This window comes from Montipora foliosa, chromosome 4 (assembly GCF_036669935.1).
Source record: "Montipora foliosa isolate CH-2021 chromosome 4, ASM3666993v2, whole genome shotgun sequence".
NCBI classification, from domain to species: domain Eukaryota; kingdom Metazoa; phylum Cnidaria; class Anthozoa; order Scleractinia; family Acroporidae; genus Montipora; species Montipora foliosa.
The window spans coordinates 32249097-32268489 of NC_090872.1; the positions used below are offsets into that span (position 1 = coordinate 32249097).

General features: G+C 39.9%; 1 protein-coding gene across 1 annotated transcript; it reads left to right on the plus strand.

The window, feature by feature from the left end:
• Positions 1–7303: 7303 nt before the first annotated feature.
• Positions 7304–17079, plus strand: LOC138000639 (uncharacterized). The gene is made up of 6 exons (XM_068847193.1): positions 7304–7740; positions 8226–8340; positions 9193–9238; positions 11107–11388; positions 12834–15231; positions 15380–17079. Exons 1-5 carry the CDS (start codon positions 7384–7386, stop codon positions 13141–13143), a joined length of 1110 nt encoding a protein of 369 aa, XP_068703294.1. The 5' UTR covers positions 7304–7383; the 3' UTR covers positions 13144–15231; positions 15380–17079.
• Positions 17080–19393: the final 2314 nt, after the last annotated feature.

Sequence of the window (19393 nt, forward strand, 5' to 3'; positions counted from 1 at the left end):
TTGTGGGCACGTTTATCTGGGTCGACGAAGTTTAGGAAATGGTTAACTGTGAGATGATGTTAGCCCTTGTCTTATAGGCAGTTGTAAACTTTCCGGCCACAGGTAGCTAGGGCTAATATTTTTTCAAGGAAAGTTTACGTTCAGAAAATTAATATGTGTTCTGGCGGATTGAAGGATATCCATTGCAGTTTTTTCTTGAGCATCGCGAAACAGATCCATCTCCCGATGCGGCACTTTGTCTTTGCCAACTGATTGCGTTTTCACACAGGTTTTGGACACGGAAGACGAAAGTAAATTGTTTTATTTGCACCACTCTATGCACAACTCTGGAAAGGCTATAAAGCAGGGACAATTTCCAAATGATCAAATCTCCCATTGCTGTGACGCTTTTACTTCGGTAGCCATCCTGATCATTACGAAGACACAAGTTTGCTTCAAAAGAAGGGAAACATGAAACGATTTTAATTGCAATGAACTCGTGCATGAAACTTTCCCATGAAAGATGCACCAATCACACTTTAAGCGTGGTATACTCTTCCACGCAGTGAACTTATAAGTGTGCCGCACACACTGGGCATGAAGGAAAAGCAGGCCACAGTTCACAGCAATACTGGAAAACCTAAAACTATCACAAGGTCTAACCTTAAGCCTAAACAGTGCCTTTAGTCGTAATTAGGGTTACGGTTAGCATTATTATAGGGATGGGTTGTTTCAAGAGTAGTAAAACAGGGATTTCTTAACGGTAACCTTCAAGTGTAAGTTCGATTGTAGGTGCTTGGCGCGGCACGTGTATATAATTACGTAACATTGTTATGTAAATAGTCAGCCAGAATTCAAAATAAATATCATTTTCAAGGTGTGAGTTAGCAACTTGACACGTTAGCTCAGTGGTAAAGAACAGTAATCCAGAGGTTTACAGTGGGTCGGAGTTCAAGGCAAGCTGCGAGTGACATATCATGGGATAAAATGGCAGAAAAAGCCGAGGGGGATCTGGAAATAAGAACAAGGTGAAGGGACAGAAAGAGGAAGGCTGGGACAAAAACGAGTAACGGTGTGGGCGATGAAGGGAAAGAAGAGAGAGAGGGAGGGAGAGAAAAAATGAGATCCATTTTTATTCATCCCGTAGGTACAAATTACCCATGTATATATTCGGTTCTCTTAGGTATACGTATTGTTCTACAAAACAATAGCGCGAATGAATAATTAATTTATTCTGCATGCATAATGAAGTAGGGACTTGTACGGAAATCATTCCCACAAATGTCAAGGAATCGCTGTATAAAACCTTGGTCGTCCGAAAACGAAAAGAAGGAGGAAAGAGCACATCGCCCGCGCGAAATTCAAACCGTCGATAACCAAATTTTCATCGTCACAAAACCTGGTTTCCAGGGTCTTTGCGGCGGGGTGATTCAAAATGGCGGACAATTGCCCCTCCGAAAAGATCCTGGGAACGAGGAAAGCCCAAGCATTTTGTTTACCATTGGTTGGTTTCATTGTAGGACGTTGCCGCTGATGAAACTCAAAAGCTTCCGAATACCAGTGCAGTTTTCGTTCAATAATATAGCAGTTATGTAAAAATTGAAAGTTTGCCACAGCAGTAAAATGAGTAACAAATATCATATGCACATTGCTTATGACAACAAAACGAAGATGATGTAAACTGTGTAAATCACCATATTTACTCCCAGGTAAATATGAATATTTATAGCAAGGAAATTTGCAAATTTACAACAAAGTCATATTCCGGCAATTCATTCCTTCTTGCTCCCATTGCAAAAGAGAGTAAATAAAAATGCAATGTTAAAATGCAAACTATTGGTTTTGCGACATATTTGCTTGCATTTGCGGTTGAGGTCAAACTGCTATCTTTGCGGTGAAGCAAATTTGAGCAAATCTGTGGAAACATTAAAGATTTGCATAGCTCGCAAATGCCAAGCAAATAATTACATTTCCTTAACATTTGCACACAAATTCCCACAAAACAAACATTCAAGTTTGCGCAGGCTTTACCTGTCAAACCAAAGTTAAAGCAAATTTAGAGCCCTAAATTTGCCACATATTTCCTCAATTCGCAAACTCGAGTAAAGCCTTTTTTTCGTCCAGTGTATCGACACCACGAGACCCATGAAACTATGAAACCTATGAAACCTTGAAACCATTGACACCACGAAACCTATGAAACCATGACTCCATGATACTATCATTATATGACATAGACATTGGCATATACTAATTAGCATAAATTCGTGCACCGTAACACCAAGTAATAATCGAACATTTTAACCAGGAATATTGCACTATAGTTGGTGGGCTCCTGAGAATTCAGTGTTCAGCCTTGGTATTTTACTATAACCGTTGACAACCGAGGAACTGATAATGGCTTAATTCGCGTCGCATCTGGAAGAAAACCACACAGGAAGAAAGCGAGCCACAATGGCACTAAGGTTAGGCTTTTTAATCGAGAATTTTTTCGTTAAATTATCTTTTCAAGTCTTTTATCGGGACTCCCATACAGATCCTTATAATTTTGTTGGCTTTTCCTCACAACTGACCTTGAGGCGCCTGTATTCTTCCCTGTAGTTCATTCAATGTAAGCAAGAAGCTTGACACATGGTGATCACGTGCACCTTTCTGGTTGTTAAGCATGTGATCAATTTCTTCTTTTCACAGAACATATGCATCATCACCTTTCCCTTGCCTCATGCAAGTCAGAGACTGCAGACATTTTAGTGTTTTAACGGTCGATTGTCCTTAATCTTTCGCTGAGAAATCGAAATTCAGAGTTTTATATAAAAACTTCGTCATTTAATATTTCATCTGCCTTTTGGCTTGCCTTTTCGAGTACTTTTAAACTCCCGGCTTTTGCGATTCCATTTGGTGCAAACGTATTAAAGCCAAAAAAAACGTTCGGCCTGGCAGCAGATTAGACTAAAAAGAAGAGGAACTATCAAACGGAAACAATATATTCTGTAATGTTCAAGGAAACTCTAACCGCTTTTTCCAAAAAAGAAAGACTCAATCACAAAAATACAAAAATATATTATTGGTTTTCCAAACTAGAAACGATTACGTCATGCAATTGTCATTTGTCCATTCCCCGCTCCCCTCACTGGGAGATAAGGAAAAGTGTGATTGTTTAAAACTCTCGAAACCCTAACATAACAAGTTCCTTTCAGTTCTCATAATCATGACTCATTGCCCTAGCCTTCTTGTAAAGACGCAAGTTTGTGGAAAGGTCTCACAACGGTTCTCATCCCACACTGGATTTTGGCAACTCTAGTGTGCCCATCCCTCGATGGGTAGGTTTCAGTAATGCGCCCCAGAGGCCATTGACCTCTGGGAAGATTTCTCTCCAGAACCAACACAATGTCATTCTTCTTTAAATCTCTCACAACTGCTGTCCACTTTGGTCGTCTGTTCAGCAACGGAAAGTACTCCTGTAACCAACGCTTCCAAACCTGGGATATAATCTCCTAAACTTTTCGCCACCGTTTGCGTGGGCTGGAACTCTGTGGTGTCTACGGTTTCAAGTGCAAATTGTCCACCAAGCTGTCCGTGTAGGAAATTGTTTGGGGTAAGAGGTGCAACATCTCGTGGGTCAGCAGATTGGTAGGTAAGTCGTCGAAAGTTTAGTAGGCTCTCGACACCGGCAACCGCAGTAATGAGCTTCTCATCGGTAAAATTACTGCGTAGATAGCCATCTTAGCTGACTTTATCATAGCCTCGTGAATGCCACCGAAATGTGGGGCTCTTGGAAGTTATAGAAGTTAGAAGACGTCTTAGAAGTTATCTAAGTGAAAGACAGCAATTTACAATTGTTAATGGATCGACTTCAGAGATGATACCGATCTCTTTTGGAATTCCTCAAGGGTCCGTTCTGGGGCCGACACTCTTCACCCTTTTCACGAACGATCTTGCGTCCTCTGTGTCTTCCGGTTCCGTTTACATGTTTGCAGACGATACAACGGTTTACTGCATAAGCGAAACGGCAGAAAAAAGTATTGTCCTGTTAAATTCTGCACTCCGTGAATTAAACGAGTGATGTTTAATTAGCAGATTAACACCCCACCCAAGTAAAAGTGAGGCCGTGCTAATCTCTAGAAGAAACCCCCCGATTAACAACCCCCCCCCCCCGCCCCGATCTTCATTGGTAACTCTACAATTGAATGGGTATCGAAATCACGATTGCTGGGAATGACCGTCGATGAGAAACTGACTTGGAATCCGCATATGCTGGAACTCAAAAAATCATTTGCTAAAAAAATTAGGATTACTTAAGAAGTCGCGATTTCTCCCTAGGAACGTCCGACAGGATCTCTACTTTAAGATAATTTTGCCTTCAGTGACCTATGGTCTCATACTATGGGGATCTTGTCATAATTCCGACTTATTTCAGTCCCTAGAAAGACTTCACTGCAGGGCTACGAGACTTATCTTTAATTTGCCGAAAGACATGACATCTGCTGATGTCTCACAGCGGGCCCAATGGCAGACTGTGTCTATTTATTACAAATCAGCCATTTTTATCTGATTCCACAAAGCTTACCACGATAGGTTACCTAACACATTAATTGATCTGATTTTTAAGAAACGGGCCACAAATTATTTAACCCGGTCTTGCGCCTCTTTAATTGTTCGGTCCACGCTTCAACACGCGTTATATTAAAGACTCTGTCGCGTTTAGAGGCTCAGCCCTGTGGAATGCAGTGACCAATATTTGCAGTACCTTGACAAAAACATTCCGTATCGTGACCTCAGACTAAAGCTCAAATCCCTTAGTTAATTTTAATGAATTTAGTTTTAAGATAACGTCTGTATCCACTTGTAATTTTAGAAAAGATGACTTTGTATATATTTAAATTTTTGTCTATATTCATATCTGTCAATACCGCTAATTTTAAGTTCAATGTTCTTTTTGTATATATTCTTAGTCAGTTAGTGATTAGTTATTGTAAACGACCCCACATGCTCATGTAGCTTTAATACCCATCTTTTTAAAATAAAGGCCATCTATCTATCTATCTATTGAAATACCACTTCACACCTCAATAAAGCGTGTCCTGTTGGATCTTGTTCTGGTCCAACTTACTGACGACCTCTTTCAGTTCACCGACAGCTCCCACAACGTTCGTCCCATAGTCACTTATCATTTCCTTTGGCACATCTCTTTGGCTACTCAATCGTGTGAAGACATTCAGAAAGCTGTCTGTATCTAGATCAAATGCTATACACCTTATTTCAAAATGGCCGCTTATTTATGTGCATACAAATTGGCCCTTGTTGCCTCGTTCAACATAAAATATTCTTTTGAATTTTAAGCGTAAAAGCGAGGCATCAAAGGCTAATTTGCAAGCAAACAAAATAATATTTAATTAAATGGCGGCCATTTTAGAATAAGGTGTATTTCCAAATGAAGTGCCCCAGTCGAAAAGCATGTGAGCAAGCAAAGTCACCTCTTTTGACGGCGCACACCTCTTTCTTTGTACTGTTGTAAAAGGCCCTGCATAGTCCACTGCTGTTTGGTCAAAGGGACGGAAGGTCGGATCTTAGGAAGCGGAGCCATGATCTATGTTGATGTCTTGTTCCTCCTTCGTTTGCACATGTTGCATACTCCCTCCCATTGTCGAATCTCCTCACGGGCTTCGATTACCCAATACTTCTATTAAACTCATTTGGGACACCACCAAATTAGTACCTGCTGAATGGTTGGCCTGGTGATGGTAATGTTTGACAATGAGCTTTGTAACCCACTGTCCTCGCGGTAGGTATTCAGGTATGGTATGGTAGGTATTCAGCAAATTGCAGTCTTCCATTAGAACGGATATACTTGTCTTCGCACAACCACATTAACATTGCCAAGTATCTTTTCTCCATTAGAGATGATTAGTATAAAAATGTAGGAGACACCACTGTCTTGGAACACGAAATGTTCTCTTCCGGTTGCCGTCCGCGTCTCAAAAACGCGCAAGCTTAAGCTCCCTAGTTCGATCTTACGCAGTCGCTTCTCTCGTTTCACCTTGAAAAGCGACGTTTCTCAGTTTCCAATTTTTGTTCATCGTACGCGTGACTTTTCTCGATTTCTACGTGTCCCAAAACATGCCCTACGCTAGCGCTGTCCTTTTCGGTCATCTTGAACAAACAACAGCAAGAAAAACTTCCCTCGGTGAACTACGGTAAATATTCCAACAGTTTTCCTGAACTGCTCCTACATGCGAACGGTAACATAAAATAAAATAAAAAAATGTAACGGAGATAAACCACGGTGAGAAACGTACTTCTCTAAACGGTTTAATTCAAGGAAGTCTAACCCCATTTTCCAAATTTGACATAATAGCAACAAAAAAATACATTGCGTTCATGACCACCTATAGCGCGTAAGAAGTCAACACCCAATTTTATCCAAAATGATTGCCAGTTATGGCAGTTTATAACATACGCCATTCCTCGCTACACATAGCTACTCCTCTAATGTATTCGTGTTTCTTCGTTAACATGTCTCCACCAATGGCAAAGCATAAGCACTTCTTTCCTAGCTCAAAGAACTCACAATTACTTCTTCAATGCTCCCTGGCGAAGGGCTTACGCTGAAAACGTTAGCCACCCAATTTTTCTCCGGTGGAATCCCGATCTTATCAACTCGCCGCACTAACAAAGCCTCCCAAGAACACCAATCCTTGCATTTATATGGCCTGCCCTGATGCAATAAATATAATTACAGTTACCTAAAACAGCATGTGGTTTTGACAACTATTATTACATTGCCTCTTGCCTCTTGCTCTTGCTATGTCGCAGCGAAAATCCTTTTTCGCTTTTTTCTACCATGCAGTTTTTTTCACATAAATCATTTTAAAAATGAAAATTCAACAGTGTAATAGAATGTCATTCTTTCAAGTAGGGCAAGCAAAACCACTTGGGCCGCGAAAAACTTTTCACATGTGACGTAATTAAGGTGTCATCTGTTTTGCAATAAATATAATTATAGTTACCTAAAACAGCATGTGGTTTTATGGTCACAACTAGTAATTGCATTGCCTCTTGCAGTGCTTCATCCACGGAAATATCACTATGTTTTACTCATCAGTGAAAATCCTTTTTCGCTTTTTTTCTACCATGCAGTTTTTTTTCACATAAATCATTTTAAAAATGAAAATTCAACAGTGTAATAGAATGTCATTCTTTCAAGTAGGGCAAGCAAAACCACTTGGGCCGCGAAAAACTTTTCACATGTGACGTAATTAAGGTGTCATCTGTTTTAGGTAAACGAATTTGCATTTTTAATTTATTTTAAAATTATTTAATACGGTCAGGTCATCCTGAGTGTGTTTTTCCATTGTGAAGCAATTCTGACGAAACCTCAATATAACTTGAAGGTGGCTGGTTAATATGTCGACCCTCTGTTTTCCTGTAAGGATTTTAATCCTTGGGTTATTTTTAAATGTACGTTACGGAGCAAACGCCACAAGCCTGATGCGAAATGAAGGACAATCATTTGCGTTTGCCAACTTTGCGATGAACAGTTTTCACTATTTAAACATTACTCCTTTAATGCAAGTTATGGTAGATGCATTCGAAGAATGCGGACTGAGTTGTCTACAACACAATTATTGTTTCTCTTTCAACGTCGCAGCGTTTAGCGACATAAAAAAGCAAAATACTTTATGCGAACTGTTAGCCAGTGACAAATTCAAGGAATCGCATAACTTTGTGGCCAGCCAGCAGCATCATCACTTCAGCATCACGGTGAGTAACGCAAACGTTCCATTTTTTTTATTAGTTGAAAAGAACAAGCATTGTCATCAGAAAATCCATCTTTTTTCCTCAAAAAGGAAAAAAAAATTAAAATTAAAATTAAAAAAACACGTGACGTACCCCAACTATGTCGGCTCATTTGCATTATTAAGAATAATTTCGGCTTTGACAAAAAAGGCTGGTAATATGTACGAAAATTTCACGATAGCTTGCTCCGCGAAAAAAAGTCATCTTTAAGAATTAAAAATCGCTTTCACGCAGTCCCTGCTGTAAGTTAATTCTGCATGCCAGAGATATATTGATTAAGTGAAAACTCCATTCGAAACGGTCAAGTAACTTAAATTTCTCTGACCGTGATGAAGACCAACATAGGCCAACATTTAGAATTTATTAGACGTCATTATCCTAGGCTTCTCCAATTCACAATGTAAATTTAATAGCGAGTGGGTAATCATAATGACATGTTATTTTTTAAGACTCCTTGCGACAACGAACCTTGTAAGAATGGGGCAACTTGTTTGGCTAAGTACGAGGATAACAGCTACGATTGCGCATGTATAACAGGGTACGCTGGAAACTCTTGCGAAACAGGTATTTTCAAAAATATTATTCATAAATGTATTTTTAAGGAAATCAAGAATTAGAAGGAAGGAGTTAAGATTTTGTTCGATTCAACCAGAATATCAAATTTTCCTTGAGGCATCTGAAATTAACTACATTTGTAACATATAGAGAGCAAAATTACTATTAAAATGCTGATTGCATGAGACGCGATTTGTCATTAGCTTTTTTAATTGCCCCGGCAAAATTCATTTCATTATTATTTTTCATGTCTTTTAGCAGGGCTGCTTTTATTGCTTTGGTGTTGTTGTACAAATATTTAGGGTTAATGTCACTGGTATTTTCGAAAGTTGCAGAAATTGCCCTCGTCGCCAGGGAAAATTCTACAACTTTAGTCAGCAAGCCACACTTTCCTCTTTCCAATTCAATCACTTCAACGTTTTGAACAACCTTTAATTGATAATGAAATAAATTGCAAAATTATTACAAGACTTTGTCAGTAAACGAATAGCGCAACAACGCCCCTCTTCAGTTCACTGGGTCTCGATGAAAATGCTTTTGGTGAAAAGCCAGGTTCTGAGAAAAACAAATTAATGGAAAACATAATTTATTAATCCATGATTCAAATCCCATTTGCTCTTGTTATATAAAAGATTGGCTAGACCTGTGAGACCTCGTTTCCAACTTCATCGAGTCCAACTCTGGCTCACGCAGTCTGTTAAACATTTCACCTTTCCGGAATCACTCATTCTCGTCACCACAGCCTCGGATTAACCCAAGGCTCTGGGAAACTCTAGGCAGGAGGATGGATACATTACCAGAATCTAGTTATTACTTGCCCTGAATCATGTAAAAGCAATCTGGCCTTGTTTCAATTTTCAGAAATCACTTTCCATTGGAAGCTCGATGGGACGGACAAACAAATCAAGTAAGGCCATTTGTATTCTTAATTGAACTTTCTAAAACTATCACCATTAAGTTACCGGTCATGGGTTTGGCTTCCATTTTTCCCGCCTCTTTGAAAGAATTGTTGTTGCTCCCTTTCCTCTTTCTATTATTCTACCCCAGTAAAATTTCTGTTGATGTATTCTTAATGCTGAACGACTCATGAAATGGTAAGTACGGAATTGATGTCTTCATTGAAACACCCTCGCACCTCAACGACGTTTTAAAACTTTTCGAAACTAAATTTGAATGGACGTCAATCAAATGTTTCCATGACAGTAGTCCTGTTCACTTGTCGGCTGTCGAATTCGTCATGGAAACATTTGATTGACGTCCAACCAAATTTACTGGTAACCGCTATAAAATCGCACTAAAGCTTACTGCGATGTTTATTATTCTGCGGAATCTCATCTCTTCAAGCGCCAACGGCCAAACTGCGTTTTGGCTAAAATTATTCAAACTTCCGACGCCAAGCCACAAAGAGCTGACCCGAAACCACGGCTACCTAAATCACTCCTACCAAACAGCATCCTTGGTTCCCACGGTGCATTCATACTATCGACCTCGACGCCGATGGAAACCGATGGGATATGTGCGAAATGTACTGCAGAACCGCGAAAAAGATATCATAATGGTATTCGAGCAGTAAACGAAGCAAAAACTCCAATTCGATTCCGGTCATGTTCGGAAATTTGATTTAATGGGAGTTTAAATTCGGTTTGGCTCTTAGCGCTTGAAGAATTTATACGTCTCTAAGATAGTACGCGCGTTGTGATTGGGTAAATTAGCGGGCCGTATCCTACATGACGGTCCGCTGCAGGGCCAGCTAAATTTCAAATTTCGATAAAACATTCTCTAGTAAGTTTTTCGTGTCGTTTCTGTTTCATAAACTTATAAAACTGTTCGAATCTTGCAAGCAACTATTTTAAACAGCCAAGAAGATTTCATTTTCGGATTTTGACAGGTCCACGGTGGCAGTTGAGCCTCCCACTTGACTAAACTAGTTTTCTTTCCCGCAATTAGCGTAAATCAAGTCAAATAAGACGTTGTACAATGCTGCTAAAGGTATGGGCAGTCAATGAAAAAACTTAATGCTCATACATTATAACAATGAATACATTTGAATCGACATGGCAGAAATTCGACGTTTGAATTGGTACCGCATTTCTGCTGCAAGTTTGATACCGTCAGCCTGTGGAACTTGAGGCAGAAATTCGATAGGTGATTCAGATGTCGCACTTCTTCCGTATCGAACTCACGTCAATTGACTTCGAAACGGCAGAAGTGCGACGCTTGAATCGGGCCTCAACCAGTGGTTACATTGTACAGTAAAGACTTATAAGAAGTCATTAACTTGTCAGTAACATGTACCATAATAGATGAGAATATGACTCTCAAGTGTTCTTTCAAGGTTAAGAAAAGTAATGATCTTAAATTTCTTCTCTATGAAGCGGTGATTTTCTTAAGTCTTTTTATTGAGGAACTCTGTAGCCAGGATTGAGGTTGCACTGTAGAAAATAAACGCTAGATATGGCTTTTCCTGTTTCAGAACCCTTTTAGAAAATTCGCATTCCTCTTTTGCCTGGTTGCGATGAGTCCTTGAACCCCTCAAATATGGCTGAATGAATTGTCAACAATTATCACTCTCTAATTCTTCTGGAATACCCAATCGTGCAATTTGAATAACACTCTGGATTACTTGTCATCTCATTTACGCTTGACATCTTGATGAACCTTGAATGGTAGTCCATTAGCACAAGACATTTCCTCAATCAGGTAAATTTCACGAGACCTTGTAATTGGTTTGCGTTATTTCTGTGACACTAAGTAAACTTTTCATTTTCTCGGTAGTCTACGTGGAGGTGCAATGTTCATTCAGCAAGATGGCCAAACAGTTTTGTTCTTGAACGGCAACCGCGGAACCTTTGCCGAAACTCCCGCTTTTCCAATCCGCTCCAAAAACTTGACCATTGCCGTGTGGATCAAATTGCTGACCCATTCAAATCAACCGCCCGTTTATGGTGACTGGTCAGCTCCTTTTTCCTTCCGACTCTATGTTGAAAATGGCCCTTTTCACCTGCAAGTTAGAGACGGTAACTGGAGAGATCTTTTAACTCCATCTACAGGTGCAAAGTAAGTCGTTTCAAATTTCTCTTATGCCTATCGATAGAGATAAAATATAAAAAGCAAAGGAAAATGTTGAATTTTAGGAACAACGGAATTGACTAAAGACGTAATTACTTAAAATACATCAATTCATTCTGTGTTGCATTTCCTACTCGTTCTCCAGTCTCCTGTTTCAACTACCATCTCCATCCTTGTGGAGGCAGTGCGGTTCAGTGGTTTGGGCACTTGTCTTGAGATCCAGAGATCCCGGATTCAAGACCCGTCCTGACCGCTGGTTGAATTTGATCCTGATTCAACTTCCCGGCTGCACTTGTAAATAGCTAACTGGTTTGCCTGCGGCCAGTTGAGATTCTTTAAAAGTTCTTGTTCTGGCCACAGTTGTTCAAAAGATGGATAGCGCTATTCACCGGATAAATCACTATCCATTGGATACCGTAATCGGTTTCGCCTTTACCTATCCACCGGATAGTGACTTATCCGTTGGACAGCGCTATCCATCGTTTGAACAACAGGAGCCAGCCTGGATGTAGATCTGTTGGTTCATTTATTTCGATTCATTGGCCCTGAAAAGCCCCTTTGGGAAGTGTTCAACAAGTACTAAATATTTATGACCCATTTTAAAGATCAGGGAAGAGGATACAACCAATTAACCCTCACGTCCACATTATTCCCAGTCGCTTAAGTTCTATTGATGAAATACTTGAAGCGACTTCCATTCTTTCAAAATCCTGTGGAATAGAATTTTTTTTTTCAATCCAACGCGTTCACCTTTGCGAGTTCCTCACTAATTAAACTATAAAAAATAAAGAAAGTGGAAACCGGTCTCGAATACTAGGGAGCTTAGCAACGACAACGGCGACTGCAACGAGAACGTCACGAATTTGCATATTTAGTGGTTAAAAACAATAGCTTCGCACGCCCTGCACGTGCTTTTTTCACTTTTGTCCATTTCGTTGCCGTCGTCAGCAAAAGAACAACGTGAAATAGCCAAGTTTTTGGTTTTACGAAGAACGTCAGCACTTGAGGATAAATTTTCATTTTCTTTCCTAAAATGGAGTGCCGTTCCGACTGGTGTCATCTTTTAGGAATTACCACACCCTTGTCATCTAAAAACGTTGAAATAGTCACGAAGCGATTAAAATCACGCAAATTTATATTTTGAGATGACGTTCTCGTTGCCGTCGCCGTTGTCGTTGCTTAAGCTCCCTGGTAATGGGGCCAGAACAACGGAAATGGCAACTTGTTCGTCGATTGGGGAACCTAAGGTCAACATCGTAAGGTAGACCCGAAATTCCGATATTTGATTCCAGAAAATATTTATGTTCCATTCTATCCTTTTCCCGGAAGAGTTCCCGAAGTCTTTCGTTGTATGGAAAGCGTCCTTAATTTAATCCTTAATACAAAGAATTAACAGATATTCGTTTGCTGATCTCAAAATTGTTTATTGACAGTGTGGTCCCTATCAATCGATGGAGTCACATTGCTATCACATGGAATCGAGCATATAGAAGAGCGAGATTGTTCATCAACGGAGAGAAGAAACAGGAAATCACGGTAGCACAGGATAGAGATATTGATTTCATGGATTCTGGCCACTCAGTTTACGATATTGGTTTGAAGAGGGACGGCGGCACCGTGGCACATGCATATTTAAGTGATTTGATGGTCTTCTACAGGGAGTTGCAGTTTTCTCCTTCTGAAAATGTGAATGAGATAAAAAATGTAATTTTCCTTACTCATCCACTTCACAATTTTGTCTAATTCTTTTGCTCTGGACTTATGACCACGACGGATTTCTACGGCCAAAGGGATATTTTGCGTGAGTACTTACGAGGAATTTGTTGAACATTATCGAGCGTTGCATTTAGCTTACCCACATGTACATAAACGGACACTTTGATTATAAAGTTGAATTCAATGACAATGATAACGATATCGATATTGATAATAGAGCACACAGTTTGCTGGTTAACTGGGTTGAAATTTATCATGGCAATTTACGAAAAAAAAAAATCGGTCACACGAAAAAGTTTGTTAGTAAGAGTACCTTAAGTTTGCTAAGGTAAAAATGTCCAAACAAAAAAAAGAATTTGGTTTCACTTTGCGTAGGTGACCATTCTCAATCCCATCATTCAAAAATTCTCATGAAAGACTTGTGATTAGCTATAAAGGTCTGGTTTCGCGGAAAAATCAAACTAAAAATAACTCGTTCTATAAAAACGCCATACAGTCCACAAACACAATAGACCGGGGTCTGGATGGGGGAAAGGAGGGAGGGTGGAAATGTCATTAGTCAGCTAAAATCTCTTCCATTTGTCACTTAACTTTTGGGCCATCTGTCAGTTGTCAGTTAACTGGCTGCTAATAATTAACTGGAGACTTGATCAAAAAACATTCCTCTTTGAACCATAAATAAATAAATAAATAAATAACTTAATTAATTAAAATATATTAAATACAAAATCCTTATTTTCTACTATTTCTTCATCACCATCCCAAGGATCTCAATTTATCACAAAGAAATGCTAAATTAACGCCTAATTTTCAACTTGCTCATTGATGACATCAGTCATAGTATCTCTTAGGACCTCAACCAATACACCTTACAAATACTTTCGAAAACGAGCTCGTGCTGGACTTCGGGATTTGGAAATGGAGGTGCTATGCCGTGGTCCTTAAGTTCGAGGTTGTCGTCTTTCGAGTCAGTCTGGTATTCATCCACTTGTGTAGGTCGCTCATCACCAACAGTCACTAAGAAATCGACGAGTCTTCCACGAACGTTAGTTGCGTCAAAGAGCGTGTCGTCACGTGATGAAGTGCCAACTCATCTTCAGCCTCTCTAAGGATTACTCAAGGTAAACTGCTGGGGAAAGGGTCCCAAACTCGATCTCAGGGTCCCATCGGAGTACCCGGAGAAAACGAACTATTCAGTTTATTGCGTATTCGAAGACGTACTTAAGTGGACACCGTATTTACTCGTATAAGTGCCGCCCCGAACAAGCGCCGCCGCAAATTTCAGTTTCGTTAACGGTCGTTGCCATTTAGACGACACTTGAATTAAAAAAATTTTCACTGGTAAGTTTGTCCATTGCAAATGACGGAAAAAATACGTAATCTAGAACTAGATTAGCAGCGTATGTCACTTGGAATGTAGAACAAAAAACTCAGAAAAAAATTTGGAAAAAAAAATTAAAAGTTGAGTGAATGATATCGCACTCAGTTCACTGGCTGATGAGCAATCGCACTTAGCCACTATACTAAAAAACGAAGCTTACTCTAACACTTCATTGAAAGCTAACCGAATAAAAAGGCTTGGTTACTTAGAACGGCATCAACCGTCAAAAATGCCAACGACCGCCCTCAAATATTCGCTACATTTGGGACAAAAAAAGGAAATAAGTGCCACCTCTAAACAAGCGCTGCGGTCCCGATGCAGCGCTTATTCGAGGAATTTCGTCCAATTAAAAAAACACTAAAAGGTAACTCTAACAGAGTATAGGGAATTTCTTTGCGTCAAAATCGATGTTCTTCAGCTCAAAGTGATTATATTTCAGTGCTCGTCCATTAAGTAAAATGTCGTAAGATTCAAATGGTGACCATCAAATGACGTTTCTATTACTCTCCGTACAGAAATATTGCTGTGTGGCGTCCAATTTTTAAAAAAGCTCCACCCTCAAATAAGCGCCGTGGCGCTTATTCGAGCAAATACGGTAGTTTGACCAGACGCTTAATGCTTCTTGTACCCTTCTTCATACAAGACGAATTTAACAGACGCAGAAAAAATTGTTTGCCCAAGTTTGTCTCGGACGGATAATGCATGTTACACCGTTCGTCCCGTCTTCACACCAGGCCCCAGTTGTTCAAACGATGGATAGCGCTATCCATCGGATAAATCACTATCCAGTGGATAAGTATTAGCGAAACCAATTGCGCTATCCAACGGATAGTGATTTATCCGGTGGATAGCGCTATCCACCTTTTGAACAACTGGGGCCAGATAGATAACATGAGAGACGCATATTTATGGGCATGCGTGTTCAATGATGGTCGAATGCTGCATCGGAATCAAGACGATTAAAGCCAAGGATAGCTTTTAATAACGCCACAAGCAGACATTTCGTTTTCCTATTCGCGTGGCCTTCATGTAACTGATGTTTTGGAGTCAAGTTGTTAATGATTAATTTTTAACAGACGTATTGGAAAACTCAGCGTGACGGTTGCGGTCTAGCATGAACGCTGAACTAAAAAAAGTCTACGTTATAATATATTTTAACCGAAAAAGGCTATCAAAAGTCGGAAATTTAAACGATTATCAAAGAAACCAGATTTTTTGTCAGTTCTCAATAAAGCCGACTATAAATCTTAAATTTTCAGCTATTTGTCAGTTGTCAGTTAACCCCAACCAGACCCTCACAATAGGTCACTTTCAAAAATACCATAATATTCTTTGTTTACCTTACAAAATTTTGCATAAGCATTGCTTTTTTCTTTTCCTTGTTCCATTGTAAGTCCCAAGAAAAATTGGACTGGAAACAATGCTTATGTAACATTTTGGAGTACAAACAAAGAGTGTTACAATATTTCTTTTAAAGTGGCCTATGAAGTACGTTGTACCCTCCAAGTCAATGGCTCCTGTCGCAACTAGGAATTTAAATAGACTACTGATAATAAGGTACTTCCACAGCTCATCCACTTTGCAATAAGGAATCAATGGATTATTGTTTTGTTTTAGGCTTAATCACCTTCTCTTTTGTATACTAAAAGTCCTTAACCGGATATGAAGCCAAAAAATGTAGGTTAATCACGTGGTATTAATAAAGTTAGACGGGACAAATATATTTTAAAAATGTACTGACTCTTAAATTATGAGTAAATGTGCTGAATATTACATGGCACTAAATGGTTGTAAATGTTGTTTACATTCAATGTAATAAATTAAGTAAATAGTTATTCCTTAAATGTGTGCATAGCCCAAAAGTCTCGATCTGTGATGGATGCTGCTATCACATTTTCGTATTATTTAGTTTTTGGTCGGCTGATGCTAGATATTTGCGGGAAAAATGTGAAGGTAATGTGTGCTTTGCAAGATCCATGATTTTGAAGTAAGCACGAGCAATTCCTCGTCCGGCTACTCGGTTGCAGACTAATCAGGAGGGCTTGACACCATAGCCGTGTTTTCGCGAGCGGTTTTTGAGGTCGCCTAGTGAGTGAAATTTCGTGAAAACATTTCCTTTCCCAACTTGCTTAAAGTTAAGGGAGTCGGCAAATTGCAATAGAATTTTCATTAAACCACCAAACCAGGTAGCTTAAGCGAGTTGGCAATTACTTTCGGCCAATGAGGAATCGCTTGCGGTTATTCAAATCGGAAATTTAACAGGCGTGCTATTTTTATTACTTGAATTATTGCATTTGCCATTTAATCTTTCCCGTAAAAACACGTATCATTTTTGAATCGCTAACGTTTTATGTTTAACCGGAGAATTAGGGAAGCAGATGTTCGAAGGAGTACTAGTTGTTGAGTTTTATTTCTCAGTTATCGAGTTCCGTAAGTATAAAACTTAAAAATGGATTGCTTTAAAATCAGAAGAGAACCAATTCACCGCTGCTGTTGAGAAAAGTGTATGCCGGGCAAAACCTTGACAAGTTGCATGTCGGTAGCCTGAAAGTTAAGATATAACTTGCCTGTGTTTAAATTAAACAGAGTTAACTGAATAGAGTGTAATGTGAAGTGCTAGATTTTTATCCCATATGAACCATGTGAGCGTTAGCCCTACTGATGGAAATGGGCCCACACAAGAACAGAGAAAAACTCTGACCAGGGTGGGAATTGAACCCACCACCTTCGGGTTAGATCTCCGCCGCTCTACCGACTGAGCTACAAGGTCAGACGGGAGCAGGCCGTGGGAACTGACGATGTTAAAGTCACGGCAATGAACATGTACAAGTACAAGGAAAGATTACGTTTATACAAACGTTGGCCGTGTAGCACTTATATTTTAAACAGAGTTAACTGAATAGAGTGTAATGTGAAGTGCTAGATTTTTATCCCATATGAACCATGTCAGGGGCAGCCAACGAATCTGTTCCTCACATTATCTGTTCCCCAGAGGAATCTTGCTGGCTGGCAAAAATACAGGTGTTTCGATTAGCTGGCTGGGAAATTTTGTTATTGATAGAGGTTTTGCCTGGGAATTACTGACTTTTTCTAGCATTTCAACCCAAGCTGGCTGTAGAAACTCTGAAGACTGAGGACGACTAAAAAATAAAAATAAAAAAATAAAAAAAAGAACCCCTTTCCTCTCCCACAGAGTAGTCACAAACATACGACGGCTGGTCAGAGTGATTGCGCTTGCGGAGAAGAAACCTGTTTTGTCCCGGTTTTGTCGCTTTTGTTCGGTCGCTTTGGATCGAGGGATTTGAAAGCGCGCGGAATTCCTGGCTGGGAAATAAATTTGATCAGCTGGCTGGGAAACCAACCAATTTTATCTAGCTGGCTGGGAAATTTCTTGTGTGTCTTGCTGGGAAAAAGGAACAGATTATGTTTTCCCAGCGACACTGAAAAACACCTGAAAATGCCTTAATAACATTTATTTTCATTAACTGGGGTATAATAATACATTTTACAACAAATTGGTCGTTGGGTGCCCCTGCCATGTGAGCGTTAGCCCTACTGATGGAAATGGGCCCACACAAGAACAGAGAAAAACTCTGACCAGGGTGGGAATTGAACCCACCACCTTCGGGTTAGATCTCCGCCGCTCTACCGACTGAGCTACAAGGTCAGACGGGAGCAGGCCGTGGGAACTGACGATGTTAAAGTCACGGCAATGAACATGTACAAGTACAAGGAAAGATTACGTTTATACAAACGTTGGCCGTGTAGCACTTATATTTTAAACAGAGTTAACTGAATAGAGTGTAATGTGAAGTGCTAGATTTTTATCCCATATGAACCATGTGAGCGTTAGCCCTACTGATGGAAATGGGCCCACACAAGAACAGAGAAAAACTCTGACCAGGGTGGGAATTGAACCCACGACCTTCGGGTTAGATTTCCGCCGCTCTACCGACTGAGCTACAAGGTCAGACGGGAGCAGGCCGTGGGAACTGACGATGTTAAAGTCACGGCAATGAACATGTACAAGTACAAGGAAAGATTACGTTTATACAAACGTTGGCACTTCACATTACACTCTATTCAGTTAACTCTGTTTAAAATATAAGTGCTACACGGCCAACGTTTGTATAAACGTAATCTTTCCTTGTACTTGTACATGTTCATTGCCGTGACTTTAACATCGTCAGTTCCCACGGCCTGCTCCCGTCTGACCTTGTAGCTCAGTCGGTAGAGCGGCGGAGATCTAACCCGAAGGTGGTGGGTTCAATTCCCACCCTGGTCAGAGTTTTTCTCTGTTCTTGTGTGGGCCCATTTCCATCAGTAGGGCTAACGCTCACATGGTTCATATGGGATAAAAATCTAGCACTTCACTTTACACTCTATTCAGTTAACTCTGTTTAAAATATAAGTGCTACACGGCCAACGTTTGTATAAACTTAATCTTTCCTTGTACTTGTACATGTTCATTGCCGTGACTTTACCATCGTCAGTTCCCACGGCCTGCTCCCGTCTGACCTTGTAGCTCAGTCGGTAGAGCGGCGGAGATCTACCCCGAAGGTGGTGGGTTCAATTCCCACCTTGGTCAGAGTTTTTCTCTGTTCTTGTGTGGGCCCATTTCCATCAGTAGGGCTAACGCTCACATGGTTCATATGGGATAAAAATCTAGCACTTCACATTACACTCTATTCAGTTAACTCTGTTTAAAATATAAGTGCTACACGGCCAACGTTTGTATAAACGTAATCTTTCCTTGTGTTTAAATTAATTTGAAATAAAGAGAATAAAGAAAAAAATGACCATTTTTTAATTGCATGATGCTGGCCGTTGTAAACCGTGTTTTAGAAAATATTTCAATTTGATTTATTGTGCCTCTGGACCGTATTTTGACTCGTC